Raw genomic sequence first — 23705 nt, forward strand, 5'->3', positions numbered from 1 at the left:
AGGTGCATATTTCAAAAGAAATTCAACATTTTGAAGGAAAGTTGACTGTCTTATGTGGGATAGTTAGGGATGTCCATTGCAATTTCCTGTCTCAGTTAAATTTAAATAAAAAGTGCCGACTCTTCCACTGGAGAACAGTGAATTGAACCCTGGACTGGATCACCTCCTTCCTCACCGGCAGAACCCAGAGAGTCCGCCTCCCCCTTTCTGATCCGAAGCCACCAAGATCACCTGCGGCGTACCCCAAGGATCATCCCTCAGCCCGACCCTTTTTAATGTCTACATGGCACCGCTCGCCAACACCGTCCATTCGCACGAACTCAACATCATCTCATACGCCGACAACCAGCTGATCCTCTCTCTCACCAAGGACCCACTCACTGTGAAAACCAACCTCCACAAAGGAATGAAGGCCGTCGCCGAATGGATAAAGAACAGTCACCTGAAACTGATCTCAGACAAGATGGAGGTCCTCATCCTCAGCTCCACCCCATCCGCCTAGGACGACTCCTAGTGGCCGGCCGTGCTAAGAGCTGCCCCAACCACCACCGACAACGCACGCAACCTGGGGTTCATCCGGGACTCATCACTCTCAATGACCCAGCAAGAAAACGCCATCTCCTCTTCCTGCTTCAACACCCTACACATGCTTTGCAAGATCTACAGATGGATCCCCCCTGGAACCAGAAGGACGGTCACCCAGGCCCTCGTCAGCAGCAGGCTGGACTACAGCAACGCTCTCTACGCGGGAACCACGGCCAAACTCTAGAAAAGACTTCAATGCATATAGAAAGCCTCCGCACGCCTTATCCTCGACATCCCCCGGGACAGCCACATCACTGCCCACCTGAGAGACCTACACTGGCTCCCCGTCAACAAGAGGATCACCTTCAAGCTCCTCACCCACACTCACAAAGCACTCCACAACACCGGACCAGCATACCTCAACAAACTAGTCACCTTCTACACCCCGAACTGCTAGCTCCGCTGACCTCGTTCCACGCATCCACTCAACGACCACCGGAGGCAGATCATTCTCCCACCTTGCCACCAAGACATGGAACACCCTTCCCATCCACCTACGACAGACACAGGACCTGCTGACCTTCAGGAGACTTCTCAAGACCTGGCTGTTCGGGCAGTAGCAGCAACCCCCCCTCTCCCTCCTCCCCTTAGCGCCTTGAGACCCTCACAGGTGAGTAGTTCGCTCTACAAATGATTGATTGATTGAATTGACTAAATCTTCACAACTCAGCTGACTACCAGTTTTAATGTTCAATAAACATCATGCCTGGCACAAGGAAAGGTAGTTGTCTATCACATACCATAATAGTTGCACAGGTGCCCCCATCAAGCACCACTGGCCTGCCTTACAGTCAGTGAAGAGTCACATCAGCCCAGGTTGTGTTTTAGTGTGAAAAACTGCCCAGCACGAATGAGCAACATTTTCTCACACAGTTCTTCATACTTTTTCTTTAAGTGTTGAGAGGATATTGTTACAGAAGGGCCCTTGAAGCAAATAGACATGGCGAGCAATGCCCTGGGTCACTGTAAGGTTTTTCTCAGATCTGTAAAATTGTAGGGATAACAAGCCGTATCAACGGTGATGCTGCATGATTTCTCTACTGACTGATACTTGATCTGAGTTGGACCTGCGGGTGCTAAAGCCTCCTTGTCACCACACAGTATCCTTAGTGCCTTTGTTGTTACTCATGGTGGAAAAAAGTAGGTGCACATCTCACAACCGAACAGGACAGAAGTAATCTGTGAAGTTTGAGCAGACTAGATCCAAATGTGCCTCACAATCTAGTATAAAGCTCTGAATATTGAGGTCACATATTGGCAAATGCAGGAGGAACAAAGTGTGCCACAGAGGATACCCTTACAGCATCCAGGTCAAAAGCTTGTGATGGGCCTATACACAAGCCATGCTGTGCAGAATACCATGGGTAATGAGACTGCTGCACAGTCACAAGAATGCAGATGTTGAGCAGGCAAGCCTGTATATGAAGCAGTCTTAGATCCTATGGTAGTTCACCTGACTTAGGATGATTGTGTCATAAGACTTCACAGTCGCTTGGTCAGTGGTCTCTGAGGGGTAGTGGTGGGGTTGGGCACTCTAAATCAGCCTTCTTTGATCTCAGTGGGAGAGCTGGGGTACCATGGAAGTTAACTCCACGCCAGCAGACGTTCCAGGCAGCTAGAAGAGGGGACCAACCGAGACTCAAGCAGAGCTCAGCCTGGGTCCCAGCACTGGAGTAACTAGCAGCACGCTGCTTTTAACGTAACTCTTCAAATGGAATGTGTCAAAGATTGTCAGTGTTTAAACCAAAATAAAATTTTGCAGCTGAAGAGCTGTCCATAATCTGAAAAGAAAAAAACACGATTTTCGTGTGTGCCGACATTTAGCAGGCCCTACGACTGTTTCCTTTCCTAGATTTTTGGAAGCGTCGTCTCTGCTCTTCAAAGTGCTGGAGTGAGGCTCCAATTTACATCCACACTTTGTGTTGACTAGGCCAGAAGCTCAAACCCAGTGACACTGAATGCATTGTTCAAAGTTTTGGCATCAATCAATCGGGTAGGCTGTTCCTTTACATTTGCTCCATGGATCTGGATTATTATCAACATCAGAAACTAGATACCCTCCTTCAATTCAGAAAGGAACTGAACACAGGCCTCTCAGAGAACATTACATCTCCACACGATAGAGAGCACTTCATGGGAACTTTCTATTTCATTGTAAAGGATCTAACATCGTATCTCAGGTGTGCCACCCTTGTTCACATTTGGTTGTTCTGAAGCTGGGTCCACGCTTTGCATATACCTACACATATGTAAAAAACTTTCTCCCGGGTCAAAGGTTGCCTTGGCTGGTATACCAGATCTCAGCCAGCCATGGGAAAACAGCTCATATATAGACTATCCTTCTATTGAAGCTGGGCAGGTTTCATTTTCTTGAGGCAGTTGGTAGCTTCTAAGTTCAGGAGTCATAATGGCAAACTGAATCAGAATTTAAGGTGGACTGGTGTCCAAGTAGACGGGTGAAATACCTTATCTCACGTACACATACACTTTATCATAAACACATCCCTATTTAAGAGAGCACAATCAAATATATTGCCACAGCACTCAAACACTTAGGTGGTGACGAGTGGAAAGGCCATTACTTGGGCTGCTGCACTTTTACAGAACAGGATGTCGGTAGACCTCCCTCTATAATACACATGCCAAGAGTTGCACTACGCTCACACAAATACGAACCACAGCCACCACCCAACAGTCTACTGACCCAGGCTGGGGTGGGCATGAGTCTTGGGGAGAAGGTGGAAGAAATACTTTTAGTATTTTTCACCTTTCAAATGACCATGGCCTTTTCTGACAGCACCACAGTCTGATGGATGGTCAATCCCTAAGAACAGGGGCCGGACCTGGGCACACCAAGGAAAAGAAAGGGGTAATGTTAGGAGGAAGAACGATTTAAGAAATTATTGGAGGAGGAGCTACGTCAGCAAACAAGATGGCTGCTTAGGCTCCCGGCTCCGCCGACGTCCGTAACCCGCCACGATATCCTGTACATTATCCTGACTTTACGCCTAGTCTCTGTGTGCATGAACTGTTCCGCACTCCGATGGTGAAATCCGGAAACTTTTATCGGCTTGTTTGACGAAGTTCCATCGAGTTGAAGTTTGCAGCCTACTCCAGCGGTGAAGCTGGGGCCTGGAGTACTTTCACAGCCGGGCTGTAGTGCAACAACATCGGCCAGGAGAATCAGGCTGGGTCCGGTCGACCGGAGTGGAGGCTTTGTTTAAGCCCGAATTTGGCGGCGATCGTTTTCATTGCTCAGCATCGAAGGAGGAGTGATTCTGCTTGCTGCTGGCTGCGGGTGGGGGCCCCCGTCCCGCAGACCCGGTTTGCGCCCGCTGGGGTTCGGTGGTTCGGGGTCTCTGGCCTGCAGCCTTAACCGAGTAGACCGTGGCTGCAAACAAAGACTGGTCACCCTTCGCATTTGCACTTTCGTGATCCTGTTTGTCCCCCCCGAGGATGCCAGATTCACCCAGGGAGGTGATTGTGATTGATATCGTGCATGAGAATATGGATCGAACGGTGCATGAGCCATCGCTGAGGTCAATACTGGCAGAACTTTGGGCATTTCGCTCACATGTGGATACTTTGTTGAGCACATTGGACACGCGCCTATCTGAGATGCTCCTGGTGTAACCGGACCCAGCCTTACTGTTGGAACAGGAATCTGCAGCCATTCAAACCGCGGCCATTTTGACTCCGTGCGAGAACCCCGTGAGGAAACAAGTAATGGAACCATCGGATGGTGCCCTGGGAGACGGTGTTCCCGAGGATGTAATGGTATTGCTGAACCTTCCACCACTACCGGCTTTGGAGATATCATCAGGCGTTCCCCTCCCGGAGACTTTTGTTTGTGACTTACCATTCATTTTGTGGTCATCTCCTTGTTTCCTGGTGACGGCACGACTCCTGTGCAAGATACATTGGGACAGTTCATCTAGGAGGGAGAGTTCATCTAGGAGGGAGAGTTCTTCTGCGTCTACAGTTCCGGTGCACTCACTGCCTACCAGTAGCCATGGGCTGGTTTCTGATGACTCTCTTCTCCTTTATTGCTTCTTTGTGTGCCTTTGGGTCTCGCTAGGTGAGGTTCGTGTTCTTGTTCGGAAGGGCCAAGGTTAAGATCAACTGGGCCGGGAAGGGTTGGAGTGGCTTTCACAAGTGTTGGACCTGCAACTGTTTGCTTTAAGAGGCTGGGCGGTGTCTCACGGTACCCTCTAATTTCTTTTATATTGTTGTCATAAGTTTGTCTTTTAGTGATAGGGGGTGGCTGTTTCAGGCGGGGGGTCTAAAGGGGCTGGGAGCTCACATGGATATGCCCTCCTCCGTTCTTTTTCCTACCTTTGGGGTTTTAGTTATTAGGGGCGACAGGCACGCTACTAGTGGGGTTAGGCTGTAGCCATTTGCAGGGGTGCAGGGTGGGGGGCTGGACGGGGGTTTTTTATTTTGCCTTTTTTATTTTCTATGGCCTTTCTTTTCCTTCTCTCTCTTTCTTAAAGGATCAGTATAGCTATGAATCATTCGGATTCTTATTGTGTGCTTGTATTTAGTGCTTATGCTTTTATGATATCCTGATTCCTGGGTAGTCAGGCCCCGAGTACCGGCGCAACATGGAATGTATATTGTGTGTCCTTTTGTACCGATCTATATGCTCTGGCGCCAATTCTCCATTATAGTGGTTATTTCATGCATATCCTGTTTCTTACCTTGTCCGCCGCATTCTTCTGTTTGATTGTATGGCACCTGATCCTCTCTTATATAATATAAAATGAAACCTCTGTCTCATCCTGGAACCCAGTTCTGCATTCTAATACAAGTTTTATCCTGAATCGCTGCCGGACCTCTGGGTTGTCGGCTGATGAGCTGCGTCGTACTGGGATATCGGCGATTTTAATTTGTTTAGCGGCCGGCCCCCGCGGTTGTAGGCCCATGCTTGTATTTTATTGAAAGCTAAAGGAATATGCTACTTACCAGTATGCATCTGTTCTTGGCATAGAGGGCTGCAGAGTGGTACATTATGAATAGATCGCCATCTGGTGTTGGGCTCGGATGATTGCACTTTGTTTTTCTCTTGGAGAGTCTTTTGTATCTTGGTGACTCCTCCCTTGGTTGGTAGTGCGCATGGGCATCGGCTCCATCCTTAGATTGTTTTGCCATAGTAGGGTTAGATGGAGTAGTATAGTAGAATACAGATAAGAGTGCCCATGTAAGTGTATCTAAATAAGATAATGTTGGAACAGACACAGGTTTCCGGGGAGGCTGGGAGGGCATGTACCACTCTGCAGCCCTCTATGCCAAGAACAGATGCATACTGGTAAGTAGCATATTCCGTTCGAGGCATATGGGCTGCAGATGGTACATTATGAATAGACTATACAGCAGTTCTCTCCCTAGCGGTGGTCGCCCGTGTCTGTTGCAACTGTCTGAAACAATGTTTTTAATACTGCTTGTCCCACTCTAGCTTGTTGTGTTGTGTGCACATCTACACAATAGTGCTTTGTGAAGGTGTGCGGTGTAACCCAGGTAGCTGCTCTGCATATGTCATCTAGTGGAATGTTTCCTAGAAATGCCATAGATGCTCCTAGTTTACGTGTAGAGTGAGCTCTAGGAGGAACAGTTAATGTTCTCTTTGCCTTTAAGTAGCATATTTGAATGCATTTTACAATCCATCTGGCAATGCCCGCTTTGGAGATGGGATTGCCTTTATGTGTAGGAGAAAACGCAACAAATAGCTGTTTTGTCTTTCTGAAAGTTTGTGTTCTTTCTATATAGTACAATATGGCCCTTCTAACTTCCAGTGTATGTAGGGCTCTTTCCGCTACTGTTTGTGGTTTTGGAAAGAAAACCGGTAATTCCACTGACTGATTGATGTGGAATGCTGAAATAACTTTCGGTAAGAATTTTGGGTTTGTTCTAAGAACCACTTTATTTTGGTGTAGCTGCATAAATGGTTCTTGAATCGTAAAAGCTTGCAGCTCACTTACTCTAAGTGACGTGATAGCTATGAGGAAGGCCACCTTCCATGTGAGGAATTGTATTTCACACCTATGCATAGGTTCAAAGGGTGGTCCCATTAGTCTGGTAAGCACTATGTTGAGATTCCAGACTGGGGAAGGTGGTCTTCTTGGTGGAATGACTCTTTTGAGTCCTTCCATGAAAGCTTTAATTGCTGGTACTTTAAACAGTGACAGATGTTGCCTGTTTTGTAGGTACGCCGCTATGGCTGCGAGATGAACTCTGATAGAGGTATATGCTAGGTTACATTGCTGTAGATGTAATAAATAGCAAATGATTTGTTTAGTGGATGCGTCCAGAGGGTTGATGTTCTTACTGTTACAGTGTATAGCAAACCTCTTCCATTTTGCTGCATAGCATGCTCTGGTGGTAGGACGTCTTGCTTGTTTAATGATTTCCATGCATTCTGGTGGTAAATCTAAATACCCAAACTCTATGACCTCAGGAGCCAGATCGCTAGGTTCAGTTGTTTGGGATCTGGGTGCATTATTTCTCCATGGTTCTGTGTAAGATACATGGGTAATAACCTTAGCTTTTGATGTGGTACTTCTGAGAGGTGTAGCAGTGTGGTGAACCACGGCTGTCTTGCCCACGTGGGTGCCACTAGTATCATTGTCATTGAGTGTTGCTGTAGTTTCCGAACCAGTAATGGAATTAGTGGTAGAGGAGGGAACGCGTAAGCAAATTTGTTGGACCAATTTATCCACAGTGCATTGCCCTGGGACCTTTGGTGTGGGTACCTGGATGCGAATTCTTTGCATTTTGCGTTCTGATGATTGGCAAACAGATCTATCTCTGGTTGCCCCCATTTTTGGAAGAATGGCTGTAGTATTTGGTCGTGCAGCTCCCATTCGTGTACTTGTTCTGACTGTCTGCTTAGGATGTCTGCTATTTGATTTTGAACTCCTGGTAGGTGTTCCGCTAACAGGTAGATCTTTTGAGGAATGGCCCATCTCCATATGTCCTGTGCTAGTCTGGACAGTTGGAGAGTGTGTGTCCCCCCCTGTTTTTGAATATAATACATTGCAGTCATGTTGTCTGTTCTGATCAGGACTGCTTTTCCTGCTATTTGTATTAGGAAAGCCTTTAGTGCTAGAAATATTGCTAATAGTTCTAGGTAGTTGATGTGCAGTTTCTTTTGCTGCACACTCCACTTCCCCTGTACTGTGTATCTGTCCATATGCGCTCCCCATCCGGAGAGCGATGCGTCCGCTGTTATTGTCACTTGTGGAATTGGCTCTAGGAACGACCGTCCCTTGGAAATGTTTTCTGTGTTCCACCACTTCAGAGATCGATGCGTCCGGTCGTTTACCAACACCAGATCTGTAATCTGACCTTGAGCCTGATTCCACTGTGTCGCTAGACACTCTTGTAGTGGGCGCATTTGTAGTCTGGCATGTGGTATTAGCTGTATGCAGGAGGACATCATGCCTAATAGTTGCATAAACACTCGTGCTGGTAGTAAGTGTTGTGGTTGAAATCTTTGTATTAACCCGACCATTGTCTGTACTCTGATTGGGTTGGGGTATGCTATTGCCTTCTCTGTGTCTACTGTAGCTCCCAGGTATTGCTGAATCTGGTTTGGTTGCAGGTGTGATTTTTTTGTAGTTCACCGTGAACCCTAGGTGGTGCAGCAATTGGATTGTCTTCTGTGTGTTGTGAAGACATTCTTCCTTTGACTTGGCCTTTATTAGCCAATCGTCCAAGTATGGGAAGACATGTATTTGTTGTCTTCTTAGGTGTGCTGCCACCACAGCTAGACATTTTGTGAAAACTCTTGGTGCTGTTGTGACACCGAACGGAAGGACTTTGAACTGATAGTGTTGTCCTTCCAACACAAACCTTAGGTATTTCCTGTGGGCTCTGTGAATTGGGATATGAAAGTAAGCGTCTTTTAGATCCAGTGTAGAAAGAAAGTCCCCTTTCTTCAGTAAAGGGAGTACTTGTTGGAGCGTGACCATGTGGAAATGCTCCGAATTTATGTAAGCATTGAGAGGTCTGAGGTCTAATATTGGTCTTAGGGACCCGTCCTTTTTGGGGATCAGGAAGTATAGAGAGTATACTCCTGTTCCCTGTTGATCTTTTGGGACCTTCTCTATTGCATGCTTTTGTAGAAGTGCTAGAACTTCTTCTCTTAACAATGTCAGATGATCTTGACTCATTGGACGCTGTTTGGGGGGGATGTTTGGTGGGGTAGCTATGAGTTCTAGGCAATAACCATGTTGGATAATTTGTCTCACCCACTTGTCTGACGTGATGTTTTCCCAGACAGGTAGGAACTGTGATAGACGTCCCCCGACCGGTGTTATGTGGTCTGGGGGGAGTTCTATGAAGTCACTGTTTTGGTGTTGAGGCGTTGCGGTTGTTATTATTTCCGCGGCCTCTACCCTTATTGTTGTTACCTCTGTAACTGCCTCTTGAATTACCTCTGGGTGATGTTGGTGTGAAAGATGTGGATTGTTGATTTGTTCCTGTGTTCTTTGAGCCCCCTCTATAGGTGGATCTCCGAAAGGAACCTCTGTGTGTTGGCTGTTGCAATGCTCCCATTGACTTAGCCGTTTCCGTATCTTTCTTCATTTTTTCTAATGTCTCGTCTGTGCTTGAACCAAACAATGTTTTCTGATCAAATGGTTTGTTCAATAGGGCTGTTTGTACTTCTTGTTTGAATCCTGAGATTCTAAGCCATGCATGCCTTCTTAGCATGACACTGGTGTTAATAGACCTTGCTGCAGTGTCTGCTGCGTCTAATGCACACTTAATGGAAGTATTGGTTATTATTTTACCTTCCTGTATTAATTGATCTGCCTTTTTCTGGTGTTCTTTTGGGAGATGTATGAGAAGTTTTTCTAACTCATCGTAATGTGCCCTGTCGTAACGTGCGAGTAGTGCTTGTGTATTGGCTATACGCCAGCTATTCGCTGCCTGTGATGCTACTCTTTTGCCTGATGCATCTATTAACTTCGACTCTTTATCTGGTGGAGGAGCCTCTCCTGTAGATAATGAGTTTTCTCTTTTACGAGCGTTTGAGACCACCAGCGAGTCTAGAGGTACATGCCCTCTAATAAATATTGGGTCCTTTGGAGCCGCTTTGTATTTTTTATCAATTCTGGGGTTTAACACCCTGGCTCTCACTGGGTTTTCGAATATTTCCTCTGTGTGACTAAGAAGACCCTTTAACATAGGAAGAGTACCTGATGTTCTCTGTGCATTAGGTAGAGTCTCTAACAAGAAATCCTCTATTTGAGGTTCTGTGTGCATATCTAGTTTGTGATATTTTGCTGCCCTATTAATGAGCTGCACAAACCCTGTGTTATCATCAGGTGGTGAAGGCTTTGAGGGATATAACTCTGGGTCGTTGTCTTCATCTGACCCTACATCATAATTTTCCCATGGGTCCTCCTCATCTGGGACAGATTCGTCATCCCCCTGAGGTTCTCCCTCCCCTAGATCACTGTCTACATCTGACTGAGGTGTAGCTGGTCTTGGTGTGGAAGGTGTAGGAATATTTGACCTATTGTGAGGAATAGGAGAAGAGGGTGTGACTCTAGGACGAGGAGAAGCAGGAGGAGTTATATTCTTCCCCATTGTTCTCTTTTTTGGAGGAAGAGGTTTATCTTCTGACTGTTCACTCTTTCTCTTCTTTGTGACCACTTTTCCAGTCTGTGGATCAATAAACAAGATCTTTTGTTTGGGATCTGTCTGTTGCTCCTGAATCGGTACCGAAGGTCCTGGTTCCGAGAGGTGCTTTTGTTTTTGATCGTCAGATCTTGTTGTTTTCGGCACCGAATGTTTGCTCGATTCCGACTTTCTTGGTATCGAGTGTCTCTTGGGCGATAAGTCATATTTGTGTTTCGACATGGAATGTCTCGATACCGAGCTTCCCTTTGCATGTAGCCTCGGTGTCGAAGTCGATGTCGCCCTTTTCTCGGATCCGACATGGTGGGAGTCCGAGTGTTTCGGTTTCACTTTCGGTTTCGTTGCCGGGCCCGAGGGCGGGGCGTCGGAAACTTTTTTCAGCGGTTTGACCGGGCCCGAGGGCGGGGTCGTTACCGCACGGGGTCGGTTTTTCGGTAAGGGGACGTCGTCACTCACGGTTTGTTGATCGATGAGTTCCTCGGTCTCCGACTGGTCCCCTTCCGACCCCGACTGTTCTTCTTCTTCTTCCTCGATTTGGTCGTCTCCGAACAACTCCGGGATCGCTTCCGCCTGCATTCTGGAAACCTCGTGTCTTCGAGCTTGACGATTTCTAATCGTTAGCTTGGAGGAGAATGCTGCGCAGGCTTCGCAGTCCCTGGATTCGTGTTCAGGCGATAGACAGAGGTTGCACACCTCGTGTAGGTCCTTGTGTGGGAACTTAGCACCACACTTTGGACATCTTTTGAATGGAGTCCTTTCCATGGACTCCGGGCTTGACTGCGTCGAGAAAAGGCCTCTTGTTCTTCGACGTAGATCCAAGTTTTTCTGTTCGATTTTTATTTGCAACGCGCCGGAATGGAAATGAACGCGTTCGATAACAATACCGTCGAATTGGAAAGGGAATACGCGCCGATAAATCACTTTCTTCCGAAGTTGATCTGGAGCGTCTCGATCCTCATCCGAACCCGATGGCGGAAAAAAACAATCTAAGGATGGAGCCGATGCCCATGCGCACTACCAACCAAGGGAGGAGTCACCAAGATACAAAAGACTCTCCAAGAGAAAAACAAAGTGCAATCATCCGAGCCCAACACCAGATGGCGATCTATTCATAATGTACCATCTGCAGCCCATATGCCTCGAACATAAAGGTTTTTCAAAAAAAAAATAATAATAAAATTATTGGACAGGAGAGCCTGTACAGACAGCTGTGGACATTGGTCCTGAAAATCACTTCCAAGTAGGAAAAAAAACACACAGCACAATCAAGGGACAATGGAACTTTATTTTGGTTCTGAGAGAATGGAAGTTCCAACTGAACTCCCAGAACACTGCCTGCCAAATTTTGACTACAAATGAAGGGCACAAACTAACAGCACCTATTAAGTAATTATACTTCTTTGGTGCCCTAGCTTGGCTTTCTCTCAGATGGACTGAAGCCACTTAATAGCTTTGTATCTCTTTATTCATAAGCAAGACCCTAGAAACTCTCAGATTGGTAGCGCGGGCACTCGGGCAATGCCCGAAGGCCCGGTGTCCAGTTCCAGGTGTGGACTGCTTTTTTGAATAGTCTGGGGGCCGATTGGGGTGGTTTGTGTGTTGTTCGGATGCCGCTAGCGGCCCAGTGGGAGCCTGAGTGGCGTTTCTGGAGGTAGATGGGCGTCCATTACTTCACTTCTATCAACGGGCAGAGGTGTCGCTCCCTTTCTCTTGTTGGGCCGTCCCATTAATTCACGCTTATTGAGCAAGGCCAGGGGGCCTGAGCAGAAGTGGCCTCACCTGTTTACAGGTGTGTTTTGCCAGTGTGAAGCCAGTGTAAAGCATTTTTTTTACCCCCCCTTTTTTTTTAAATAAAATTTCACTGAAGCAGTGTTTTGCGGAAAGGCAATATGCAAATGTGGGACACTTTTTTTTTACCATGTCCAGGCTGATTTTTAATCCCAATCCAACCCTGTTGTATGTTAGGTGGGTGACAAGCTATCACTTATGACACTTTTTTTGATTGACAGATAGACAGCCAGCCAGCGAGATCTTTATAGAAGGTGACTGAAGGAACTCCAGAGCCAGACAGATAGGCTGCTGGCTTCCCAGGAATGGCTCTGGCAACATTCTGCCTTTGAAGGGCTGTACCTCAGCTTGCCTGCTTCATCAGCAAAACGCCCAGCATTAACTGGCCAAGCTAGGATGTTTTATAAGTTCCATAACAGTACACAGAGCTGTCTGTGCATGCCTGAGGACCTTCTTAGCTATGGATGCAACCTCTAGACACAAAGCCAGAGTAACTGCCTACTAATCCTGTGCTTGGAACTGATGCGTGAATCCTCCAAATCCTTGCCTGTAGGCCGTTAAGGAGAACCCCATCAGCTTGCTGTGAGGTATAAAACCAAAGGAATTGGCATTACCGTACCTACGTGCCCTTGAGAGTGCCGGAAGTGCTGCAGAACTAAGGTAATATTTTGATGGCTAGTGCACGGCACTTTTAAAAAGGAGTTTACTATTCTGCTTACTAGAGTTTCTGGTACCCTGTTTGCCTCGAGCTATCTAACACCTCCTCAGGAGGTAGGGCTTACATTTTAACCCAATGTACTAAAGCCTGTGCTTGCTCCTGCTTTTGAGAAACTATCTAGGACAGTGCTATCCTTTCCAGAGACAGTAATCAGCATCTGTGAAGAGTGGAAGAAATCACCTTCTCTCCATATTTACCTCCTTGATCCTCATGACTTCTGGTTATCCCACCAGTCCTACTTAAACTTAGTTCTTAGACCTGCATGCATCCATTAGGTTTAAATGCAGCAGCGGCTCCTCTACAATGGCGGAGGAGTGTCGCCTCACTGCCTGGCTCACAGTCAGCAAATGAAAAACAAAGCGATGTTCTTGAATTGCTTTATTTTGCATGTGCCGGCTCTGAGCTAGTGCTGTGGGGAGGGGCGGGTCCGAGGGATGGGGGGAGAGGAGGAGTGCTACGTTCACTGGCTGAGTGCTAATGTGTGTTTGGCCGGCAGTCTCTGGCCGATCAAAACACACATGCGCACCTAGGGCTCTCCTGCCCAACAGCATTAAGCAGCCGGCCCCAGAAACCCCCAGAGACTCCCTGGTCTGAGCAGAGCATCTTTCTAACCCGCTCAGGCAATTCCTTGGCTGCTCTTTAGCATAGGGATTGGATGGGAGTCTGTCCCAGGGGCTGCTGGGACCAGGAAGATGCGATGGGGTGAGACGCAACTCTGGAAGCCACTAAAGGTAAGCTTTAAAAAAAAATCCTAACACCACCACCGCGCACGCAAACCACTCCCGCAACTGTTTAAACGTAGACATGCTCAAAAATTGTGGATTATCTACCACAAACTAACAGGAGCCCACTGTAACATTAGATGCATTCTTCAGTTGTGACTGGAACAGAGGTTTGTTTGCAGCCCTCTACGCTCTTTTGATCAACCGTTTTGTCGTTTCAATCCAGATTAGGATATATTAACTCTCATATCCTAAAACGTTGGCATTTTTAATTAATATTAACTGAATATTTTTGCAACTGATTCAAGGTTGGATATGACCCTTTGTTCGAAATAATGCAACAATGTATTATCTTACATCTCATCCCAACCTAACTCCCTTGCTGAAAGGGCTTGCCTTGAGCTTGACAAGCCAAAGAAGATAAGCAGCCATGTTCTGCCTCCGGCAGCGAGTATGCCTGGACTGCTGGGGCGCATGGGAACTAAGCTAGTGCCCTAATGAACTATCTTATCGTTGTTGTTACAGACTACGAAAACTCCAGGCGGGTTCCTATAATTGGCATATGTCGGGTAAAATGCAGTGATGATGCTTTTTGCTCCAGCATATCGCACACACATTCCTTGTTATTCCACTTGAGGGTTTGATTGACACAGAAAATGTTTACCAAGACAATTAGAAAACAATTGGACAAAATGTTTGTGAATGAAAATCCTCTCCACAGTAGCAGCAGTAAAGTGTTGTGAGCATAAAACAAACAAAAATAGAATTACGCTGAGCAATCCTTTCTCCTCCTCACACAAAATTGTCTCCTTTATGGAAAAGGGAAATGAATGTTCGACAGTCCCGTAGCCATTTCATTAATCGACAGGGACTTATTATCTTTTGCATTACGTTACATGGCAAAAGACTATACAAACGTGACGTAAGAACGTATGGATAGCGATCTATGTGCGCCTAAAGCATAAGCACTCTAGCTAGCACACTACATTAAGGTGGTACTCCTGATACCTTAGGGAAACTGTTTATTTGCGGTTACTATCGTTTACAAATAGCCTAGAAAGAAATTCTTGAAACAGCCACCCATGCTACGATGAAAACAAGCCCTTGCATCGGAAATGCTGTTCACAATATTCCCTTCTCTGATACCATGAGAGAAAGTCAAGATTAAAAGTACTTTCCTGGACTACGTAGTTCTTATTTGTGTTTTACCCGGCTTGTAGGCTCCCTTGTGCTAAAGAAGTGTTGGCTACCCATGCACAGAAGATCCTAGGTTATCGTCGTGGAAAGGGGGGACAGAACATTGCCGCATTTAAGGGTAGTACTGATATCTTTGTAGTGTTGAGCATCTTTACGGAGCTATGTGGTGAGGGTGGTGACCACGACCACAAACAAATACAGCATGGAATAATAGGTAAAGGTGTGTCAGTTCCATAAGAACTTAGTTTGCTAGAGGACCATTAAGACACACAGGTAACGATGTGGAAAGCATGATCAGAGTAATGACGAGGAAAAAACACAAATTTTCAGAAAAACACATTTTCCATTATTAGAACAGAGGGCAGGTATTTTTAGGGCTTCGCACCTCAAAAACCTGAACTTACCTATCCAACATTCTAGCCGGGCACAGGGTGTAGTCTTTACCACATCTGGGGGGTCCACACCCACATTCAGGCACAGCACCAGTGCTACACTGACCGTCTTCATCTAAGGAGGGAATGAAGAGACAGAGGTTTAGTACAGACACTTTCCTGTTCTGAGATACCACATAGTACAGAGTGCTTCTATACATATGTACAAGATCATTAGTGGCTTCCATACAGATGCAAAAGATATCCCGAGCACATATTGGTACACGCAGATTGCCAATGGCTCACAACAGTGACAGGGCCCAAACAAATACCCCCAATCAACTAGGCTTAAAAGGACAAAAGAAAAATGACATTCCTCTACATAGAAGGGTCACCCACTCACCATAAAATCCAGCATCATATCATAGCATGGGTTTTTGTACTACGAACACTTACTACGAAAAATAGTCAACAAATCCTTCAGGAAATGTAAACAGTAATATGGGTGGGATGAACAAGTTAATAACCTTCGGTTATACTCTTTCTCAGAGAGACTCTGCAGATTCCTCACATTTTGAATAATCCCCAGGCATCAGACTGGCTTCACACTGGCACCATTCCATTACAGAAATAATGTCTGGAGCCTATCTAGGCACCACTCCCACATGCTGAGGTCAATCGCTTTCTGGACTGTCTGCGCTCCCAGAGCGCATTACTGAGCCGACTAAGGACAGATGAGGATGTTCCAAGTGAATCTCTTAAATTGATTGATCGCTGTGACAACTTTTGACTAAATTACCTCCACCAGCTGGTGAAGACAAGCATCTAGCTTTCAACTGAACCACAATCAACTGATGTGAGTCGGTGGTGTCGGCTGACACTTCTCTGAAGATTGTTCACAACTGAATGGATATTCGTATTAGGAACCAAAATCGTTGGCTGTCAAGTTCCTTTTCCCCCCTGTCCTGATGAAGACCACCCCTCTGATGCCAAATTAGCTGCACAACAGTGTAGGGTCGAAACGTCAACGTTATTGTCTTAATTAGTCCTCACAATTTCCAGGACTTGAAAAGGAAATTATGAACTAACATTGGGATTTATGCTTTGAATCTGGGACTTACCATTAAAAAAATTTTTAATACTTTATACATGTTATTTATGTCACCTTAGCACAACACTAGGTCACGTATCACTATCAGTCACTAACTGTACACCACTGTCATTTAGTTTTTCGCTACATGTGTGGAATGGTGTGGCTCACTCGTGAGAGGCGGCAGACCCGGAAGCAGAGAACGGCCCGGGACCAGGGTTCAATTCCAGACGCGGCAGGGTCGTGGACCAGGGTCAGCGGACGCGATAATTCTCGCCTCGGTGCCTTCTCTAACCAGGGATCACACTCGGCAACACTGGGCATTAGCTTGCCTTATCTCTACAACGGCCCCCCACATTCGCAGGGGATGCCTGGTTTCACCTTGGAGATACCCAGTAGGGACCATCTCACAGGGATAGCCAGGATGGGTTCCCAAGCGGTCTACAGCGCCACGACGCCTCAGGGCAGCAGTGCGCTTTACAAGACACATACATACATACATACATACATGTCACAGATGATGATTTGTTTATATGTGAATATAAATTAAGAAATGAAATTCCTTATCTTACAGAATTTGTTTTCCCTAGTGTGTTACTTGGATATATGACTGAGGCATATTTTCTCCACTGTATCTAATACCTACAAATTAGTTGAACTACCCGACCAAACCACTTTTTTCGTTTATTAATCCCAGATGCAGAGCCACAAAAGCAAATTGGTGAGACCAATGTGCAGACTCCTAGACTTGAGATCTTATTGAAGGATAGAGGCTAACCACAGAATGAGGCAGAAGGGAGGGTAATGAGAGGAATCTGCAGTTAGGTAGAGTCTCTATTAGAAAGAGCGTTGCCGAAGGAAAGTAACTTATTATTCTAACAAAGACTTCAAGCTGCAGTTGCCCCACCTTTTAAATGTATTCCTAAGAAGCACCTTTACAAAGGTTGGTCTGTGGATCTAGAAAACCAGAAAGTACTGCAGGACGAACCAGGCAGAACGACTCTCTCAGCGAAGCAGACTATCCAGACAATAGAGCTCCGTGAACGTATGGAAAGATGCGGACATAGCTGCTTGGCAAATGTCTAGGACAGGGACTCCGTGCACTAACACGGTGGTAGCAGCTTTGGTCCTGGTAGGATGAGCATGCCTTCCAGAGGCTGTTTTTAGCCGATGCTTAGCAGATCTTAATGCAGAGCACGATCCAGCAAGAGTTATTTCTCTTCGACACAGCCTCGCCTTTCTTCACTCCGGAGAACCCCACAAAGTGCTGATCATCAACTTGCGTTCTTTAATACGATCTATGTAGAAGCTCCGAATTCTCTTGGGTTCCAAACAATGGAGTCATGCTTCCTCCTTACACGGGTGAAGCGAAGCATAGCATGCAAGCAGGGTGATGTTTTGACCGACATGGAATGGTGTCACATCTTTAAGCAAGAAGGATGCCAGAGTACGCCAACCAACTTTGTATGGGAAGAAGGTGGTAAATGGGGTTGACACACAAAGAGACTGTAGCTCACTCACAAGCCATGCAAATGTGTTGGCAACGAGGAACATTGTTTTGAGGAAGCGTTTTGTTAAATTACGACTGTGACTTAACTCTACGAGGAGTGCCTTCCCACCCACGGATGTCCCTGGTAAACTTGGTGCACCATGGGTAAGCACCCACTGTGGTAGCAGTCAGTCGGTCTTCCTCTAGGACTTGGCTTTATCAACTTCAGTCTTTTTAGATGAGATGTATCATCTGAGAAGTGCGCTGGCAGCCGGTGTGACAGTCTCTGGCAGAATCACAGGCGATAATCGGGGAAAAGGACCTCTCCTGATAAGAGGTCAAGTGGCAGCCCTTATAATTCTAAATCTGAACAGAAACTGAATTTTTGACACAAGTTTAGGAATGTCTGATATTGATTATGTGCATCAAGGTATGGGTGCTAGACGTTCCTTATGAACATATAGGGTAAAAGGACGTCAATTTAATCTACATTATTTTGGTTTTAGGTCTGTATTTGCTCATATTTAACCTTGACGTAATGAGGAGTAGACATTTGGCTCATGCAAATGTCACATTAGATGTTGTATATATGTCCTTAATCGAATAACTTGACGCTATCACAATTCTTGAAAAGATACGGTCTGGAAACATCTGCATTTAAAGGCAGACATGACAATGACTCTGCATAAATCAAGGAACATGGTGGCTTCCATTGTCTAAGTTAAGGAAGATGGCAGCAGCTATGGACCTTAGGGACTCTATGTCATGAGGAGCCACAAGAACAGCTATGAAGCTTCTCAAATGGAGTACACATCAGAAAGGTAAAAGACCAAGTTAAGGTCACACTGGGAATGAACAAAGGGAGAGGGAGAAAACAAATGTTGTAAATCTTTCAAAAAAGCGCATAACTGGAGAATTAAACAAAGAGGGCTGATTCGGCAACCGCAAAAAAAGGCCTAAAGAGCTGAAAGGTACTTTGCAACTGTGCCCATAGCAAGGTCGAGCTGGGCTAAAAACCAAAGCAGCAAAATGGTAGATAACTTCTCTTGGAGGTAGTCTATCTGCAGAGCACCGCACAAAGCCACACATTTTCCCCAAAAACAGGTGTATATTATTTTTGCAGAGGGACATCTGGATGCCAAGATGACATCCACCACCACCGGAGGAAGGACGAAGATTTTCAGCTGTTGCCACTCAATCTCCGAGCATAAAGCTGTAGACTGTGAAGGGACGGGAGCAGATCCCTGCCCTCCTGCTGCAACAGCAGATCCTAGGAGAGAGGTAGCCTGATTGGAGGACAGATACTTAAGCCCAAGAGTTCTGATTACCATACTCTCCATGCCTAGCTCGGGACGTTTAGGATGACTTAGGCATGGTCAGTCATGATCGTCTTGAGAACTTGGGGCAGGAGTGGTATCAGAAAGGCATAAACGAGTCCAGAGTTTCACTCACGGCAGAACACACCTTCAAGCAAGAGACGCCTTGGAAACTCCAACACGCAGAAGGGCTGAAGTTAAGCATTCTCTACAGTGTCAAATATACGAGCCATGGTTTTACCCATTTGCTGAAGAGACCTTGCTCCATCTCTGGTGGTGTAATTGCCTCTGTGATCTGCTAGGTGCCAACAGCTATGCTCATCCACCCTGGCATTCAATGATCCTGCCAGGTGGTTCACCACCAAGACAATGTCTAGGTGGTCGAGCCATTTGTAGATGCGCATTGCCTCCTGGCATAGGGTCTGCGACCCCACCCAACACTTTTTGTTGCAGTACCATGTGGTGTTGTCCGTGAGTACCTGTACCAGCCTCCCCTTGATGGATTGAAGGAAGGCTTTAAACACCAAGCTGATGGCCCTTAGCTCTAGAAGATTGATTGAGAGCTGGGACTCCACCGGACACCAGAGATGCCTTTGATCTCCACCTCTCCCAGATAGCCCTCGCAACCCAGAAGTGATGTATCGGTCACCACTGTGAGCTCAGCTCAGGGTAGGGAAGTGAGAGGGGTCTTCTGCTGACCCAATAGCAGTCCAGTATTTTACCACTGCAGATCATTTGCAGACTCCTCCCCTTGATGTTGCGCAAACAGACTTCATATTTCACAGAGGAACCCATGTATGCCATCTGCCATGCTCAGCAAGCTGGATACAGGAGGCCACCAGTACAAACAACTGCAGAATCGAACTCACAAAATACAGAAGCGAAGCAGAAAGTTTGAGATCGTACTCTGAATGCCTTGGATTATTTTCAGGTGGAAAGACACAAAGCAGAATTGAGTCCAGATTTGCTCAGATAAAAGGGAGCCTTCTGAGAAGGAGTCAGGTGTGACTTTGGCACATTGATAGTGAACTCCAAAGATGACTAGAGGTTCGCCATCGTCTGGAGGTGGTTGACGACCGCCAAGGGTGAGTCTGCCTTTAACAGCCAGATGTCGAGGTAGGGGGAGATTGACATCCCTGACCTCCGAAGATGTGCTATCACCATTGCCATCACGATCATGAACACCTGAGGAGTTCTGGTGAGACCAAAGGGGTGCACAGTAAACTGACAATGCTGCTGGCCCACCATGAACTGTAGGTAACGTTAATGAGTTTACAGCATGAGTATATGGAAACCAGAATCTTGCAGGTCCAATGCCACCATCCTGTCTCCAGAGTGGAGGGCAGAACTGGGCCCTTCGCCGAGCTTTTTGCTACCTAAGGAAGGCGATGAGAGGGTCTAAAATAAGACGAAGGCCTTGGTCATTCTTTGGCACCAGGAAGAAGTGGGGAACAGCAACCACATCCTACTTCTGGCATGGGCACCCTCTCAATTGCCCCTTTTGTCAAATGGGCTTGGACTTCCTTCTGCAAAACAGAAAGGTTGTCCTCTGTCAGTCGTTGGGGGAATAGCGGGATGTGCAGTGGTACAGAAAGGAAGGGAAAGGCATAGCCCTTCTGAACAATGTGCAGGCTCACCTGTCTAACCTGCGAGAATGGTTTGATCCTGCATCCTATTGGGTGGTTTTGCTCTATGAAGGGCACGCTAATGGGGTTTAGATGGTGGAGTTGCTGGTGGGGGGTGGGGGAGGCAGGGGTGAGTGAACTCAGTGGGCCTTTGACATCGATATCAAGGGCAGTGGGCACCGCGTTCTTGACCATGAAAATGCGGGGCACCATGCGGGTGTTGGATTTGCTGGTGGTGAGAGTTATCTCTGCCAAAGCCACAAAAGGAACAGTAGGGTTAATAATGCTGGTGAGGCAGATAAACCTAGGGAGCATGCCGTGGCTCTGCTCTCTTTGAACCGCTCGAGAGCAGAGTCTGCCTTGTCCCCAAACAAGAGTCCCGTCGAATGACATGTCCATGACGGATGACTGGACATCGCCTGAAAAAAAACAGTGGACTGCAGCCAAGCGTGTCGTTCTGGGAGGTGACATTTCCTTTGCACAGTAAATTTTTTTTTTTTTTTTTTTTTTTTTAGATAAACAGGTCTCAGAGATGAGAAGTAGCTCCAGATCTTAGACTGTAGGTGCAAAAAGAAAGGAACTTACATCAGTGCCTTGTAGTGGCACCTATAGGCTTCACATGTCATTCCCATAGCGAAAAGGCACCCCTGCAGAACCGCACAGCTCCGTCTACCAGCGCACAGTGGTTCTCCTGAAAAGTTTCCACATCCAGACACCTGGGTAATATTCAAAAGGATTGGAATCTTCACCTAGAAGTCTCTATCAGTCTAAATGTACCTAACAACACATTTTTGGAAACTGCTCTCTGCAATATCTAGTTATTGATTAGGGTGGGGAAAAGGCGGTGTGAAAGGTTAGATATGAAGTATTTTCTAAGGCAATCCTGGAATCAATGGAAGAAAAAAAGGGGTTTCGCATAACAAGAATAATATTTTTTAGATCCTTGGAACTGAATGACTGCGTGTCAGGATTGAGGTTTATTGGTAGCGCAGTTATCACTTGTTACAATAAGAGGGTTGAAGCATGATTGCTTTGTGCTGCATTGGAAGAACGCATGTGGGCCGAGACTCACAGGCGCAAGAAGGTGATTTGCTAGAGCAGCAGGTGGTCTTAGCATCTGAATAAAGAAGGGGTGCCGCCTCGCTGTGCAAAGAAGTTGTGCACTTCGACAAGCTGTGCGACATGCGTCTCGAGGGAGGAGCAGCAGAGCGATGGAAACTGTACAGCACTCTGTTGTATAAGGCGGCCTTCTACTGCTAGGCATGCAATAAACCGATGTGTCGGAAATCTACGCCAGGATACAATGGGCATCCTAAACATTTATAGGGCGGCAACAAAGTAACTGTCTCGTGACGCTTAATAACAGCTCTTGTTACACAGCTCAGTGGCACGCTCTCTGCGCAGCACCGCGGGGAGGAGCCAAACGTGTGACCTGCCTCTTATACAAACCTCTGCAGGACTCGCAGAAGCATATATTGGCCACATGACCTTTATGAAGGCTTTTTGTCCAAATTATTGCAATCCCGCAAGGTACCACGGGTCATTGCCTCCGATCCAACAAGCATAAAGATTAATGTGGAGGGGAATGCGTCCAGGACAAGCGATCAGGGGCGGGGTGGCACGCGGCAGGGCTCACAGGACGCTAGGCTGGGGGAGAATCTCATCTGCCATCCCAAGCTTTGCCACCTGGCCCCACGCAGCCGGTGCTAAGCGCGCAGATTGGACCCTCCTCGCGCTCGCGGGCTGCCCAAGTGGATAAACGCCCGCACGTCAGAGGTGCGCGCATCAGGCACCGAGGCCCCCATCCCCAGAGTCTTCATTAGGATTCAGGGCGAAAATACAAACAACTCGCAGCCCAGCCACGGCACAGCGAAATGTTTAATTTATAGAGAAAAGCTCGAAACTGGAGCACAGAACAGAGAGGAAAGTGTGAGCGCGGGAAGCGGGGAAGGAGGTGCGTGCAGGAGAAGGGAGAGGAAGGGAGGAGCAGGCGTCAGCCGAGGAGGAAAAAGCCCTAGGAGGGAGATCTAGTGAACGGCTGAGGGGGTGAAATGAAAAAGAAGCTAACAGTGAAGACATAAAGAGACTCAAAGGAGAGAACGAGGAAGGAGGAGGGAGATGGCAGAATGTATAAGATGCGGTGTGTAGAAGAGAGGAGGAGGCGATGTAGGAAGGAGAGAATAATTGAGGAAAGAATAGGCTAAACCGGAGATGTAGCAACAGCGGAAACCTGGCTAAAATGAAGAGAAAACGGACACAGCGAAAGGAAAAGAAGGGAAATCAAAATAGGGACAAAAGTGAGATTGCGCTGCGGAAATAAAGCACAGAGCAGCAGGGTGTCAAAAAGAGAAGATAGCGAAAGTAAGGAAAGGACTTGATGGAATGATTAAAAAAAGGTGACAGCACAAGACCTGGGAGAAGGCAAATGATGGGAGATGTATATGGGCATGTAAGGAGAAAGCGAGAGTGAAAGAACAGGAGATGTGGAGGACACAGAGATAATCGGAACGGATCCGAACACAGAGGAGATGGTCTGGAGCTCCAGTACATGAAGAGAGAGGAATGACAAGGACACGATGGCGGCTTGGGAAAAACTTCTGATGATTACCCCTCGCCCCGCTCAAGAAACCCTCCAACACCAACACCAGCAAGTAAGCCAGCTGGTTCACCGAAGAACACCAGGCCTCCAAGCAAACCTGCAGAAAACTCGAAAAAACTGGATACGTGGAACGAACTCCGAAAAGCTACACAGCCCACAAGAATGCCACCCGCAGACACCACCACCTCATCAGATCCGCAAAAAGGACCTCCTTCAGAGACCGCCTAGACAACAACACATACAACAGCAAAGAGCTCTTCAACAACGTGAAGGAACTCTCCAACCCCAACTCCAACACCAATTAGATCCCACCTTCACAAGACCTGTGCGACTCGCTGGCCACCTCCTTCCATCGCAAGATCGCAGACATCCACAACAGCTTTAACGCCGTCACCACCCCAGCAACCACTGGGACCCCGCTCCCACGACCACCAACCGCCTGCTCGCCTGGAACAACATTACCGACGACGACACCATCAAGATCATGAACACCGTCCACTCCGGATCCCCGGAAGACCCCTGCCCACACCACATCTTCAACAAAGCCAGTAGCACCATCG

The 23705-nt window shown here is 46.9% G+C and overlaps 1 protein-coding gene across 2 annotated transcripts in view; it reads right to left on the minus strand.

Annotated features, from left to right (window-relative positions):
• RPTOR (regulatory associated protein of MTOR complex 1) overlaps window positions 1-23705 on the minus strand; it is a 2217374-nt gene that overhangs the window by 1878544 nt on the left and 315125 nt on the right. For both annotated transcript variants that reach the window (XM_086931040.1, XM_086931039.1), the window contains exon 2: window positions 15060-15162. In XM_086931040.1, the coding sequence (XP_086787166.1) occupies window positions 15060-15162 (103 nt within the window). The remainder of the gene's footprint in view (window positions 1-15059; window positions 15163-23705) is intronic.

This window comes from Lissotriton vulgaris, chromosome 7, assembly GCF_964263255.1.
Source record: "Lissotriton vulgaris chromosome 7, aLisVul1.2, whole genome shotgun sequence".
NCBI classification, from domain to species: domain Eukaryota; kingdom Metazoa; phylum Chordata; class Amphibia; order Caudata; family Salamandridae; genus Lissotriton; species Lissotriton vulgaris.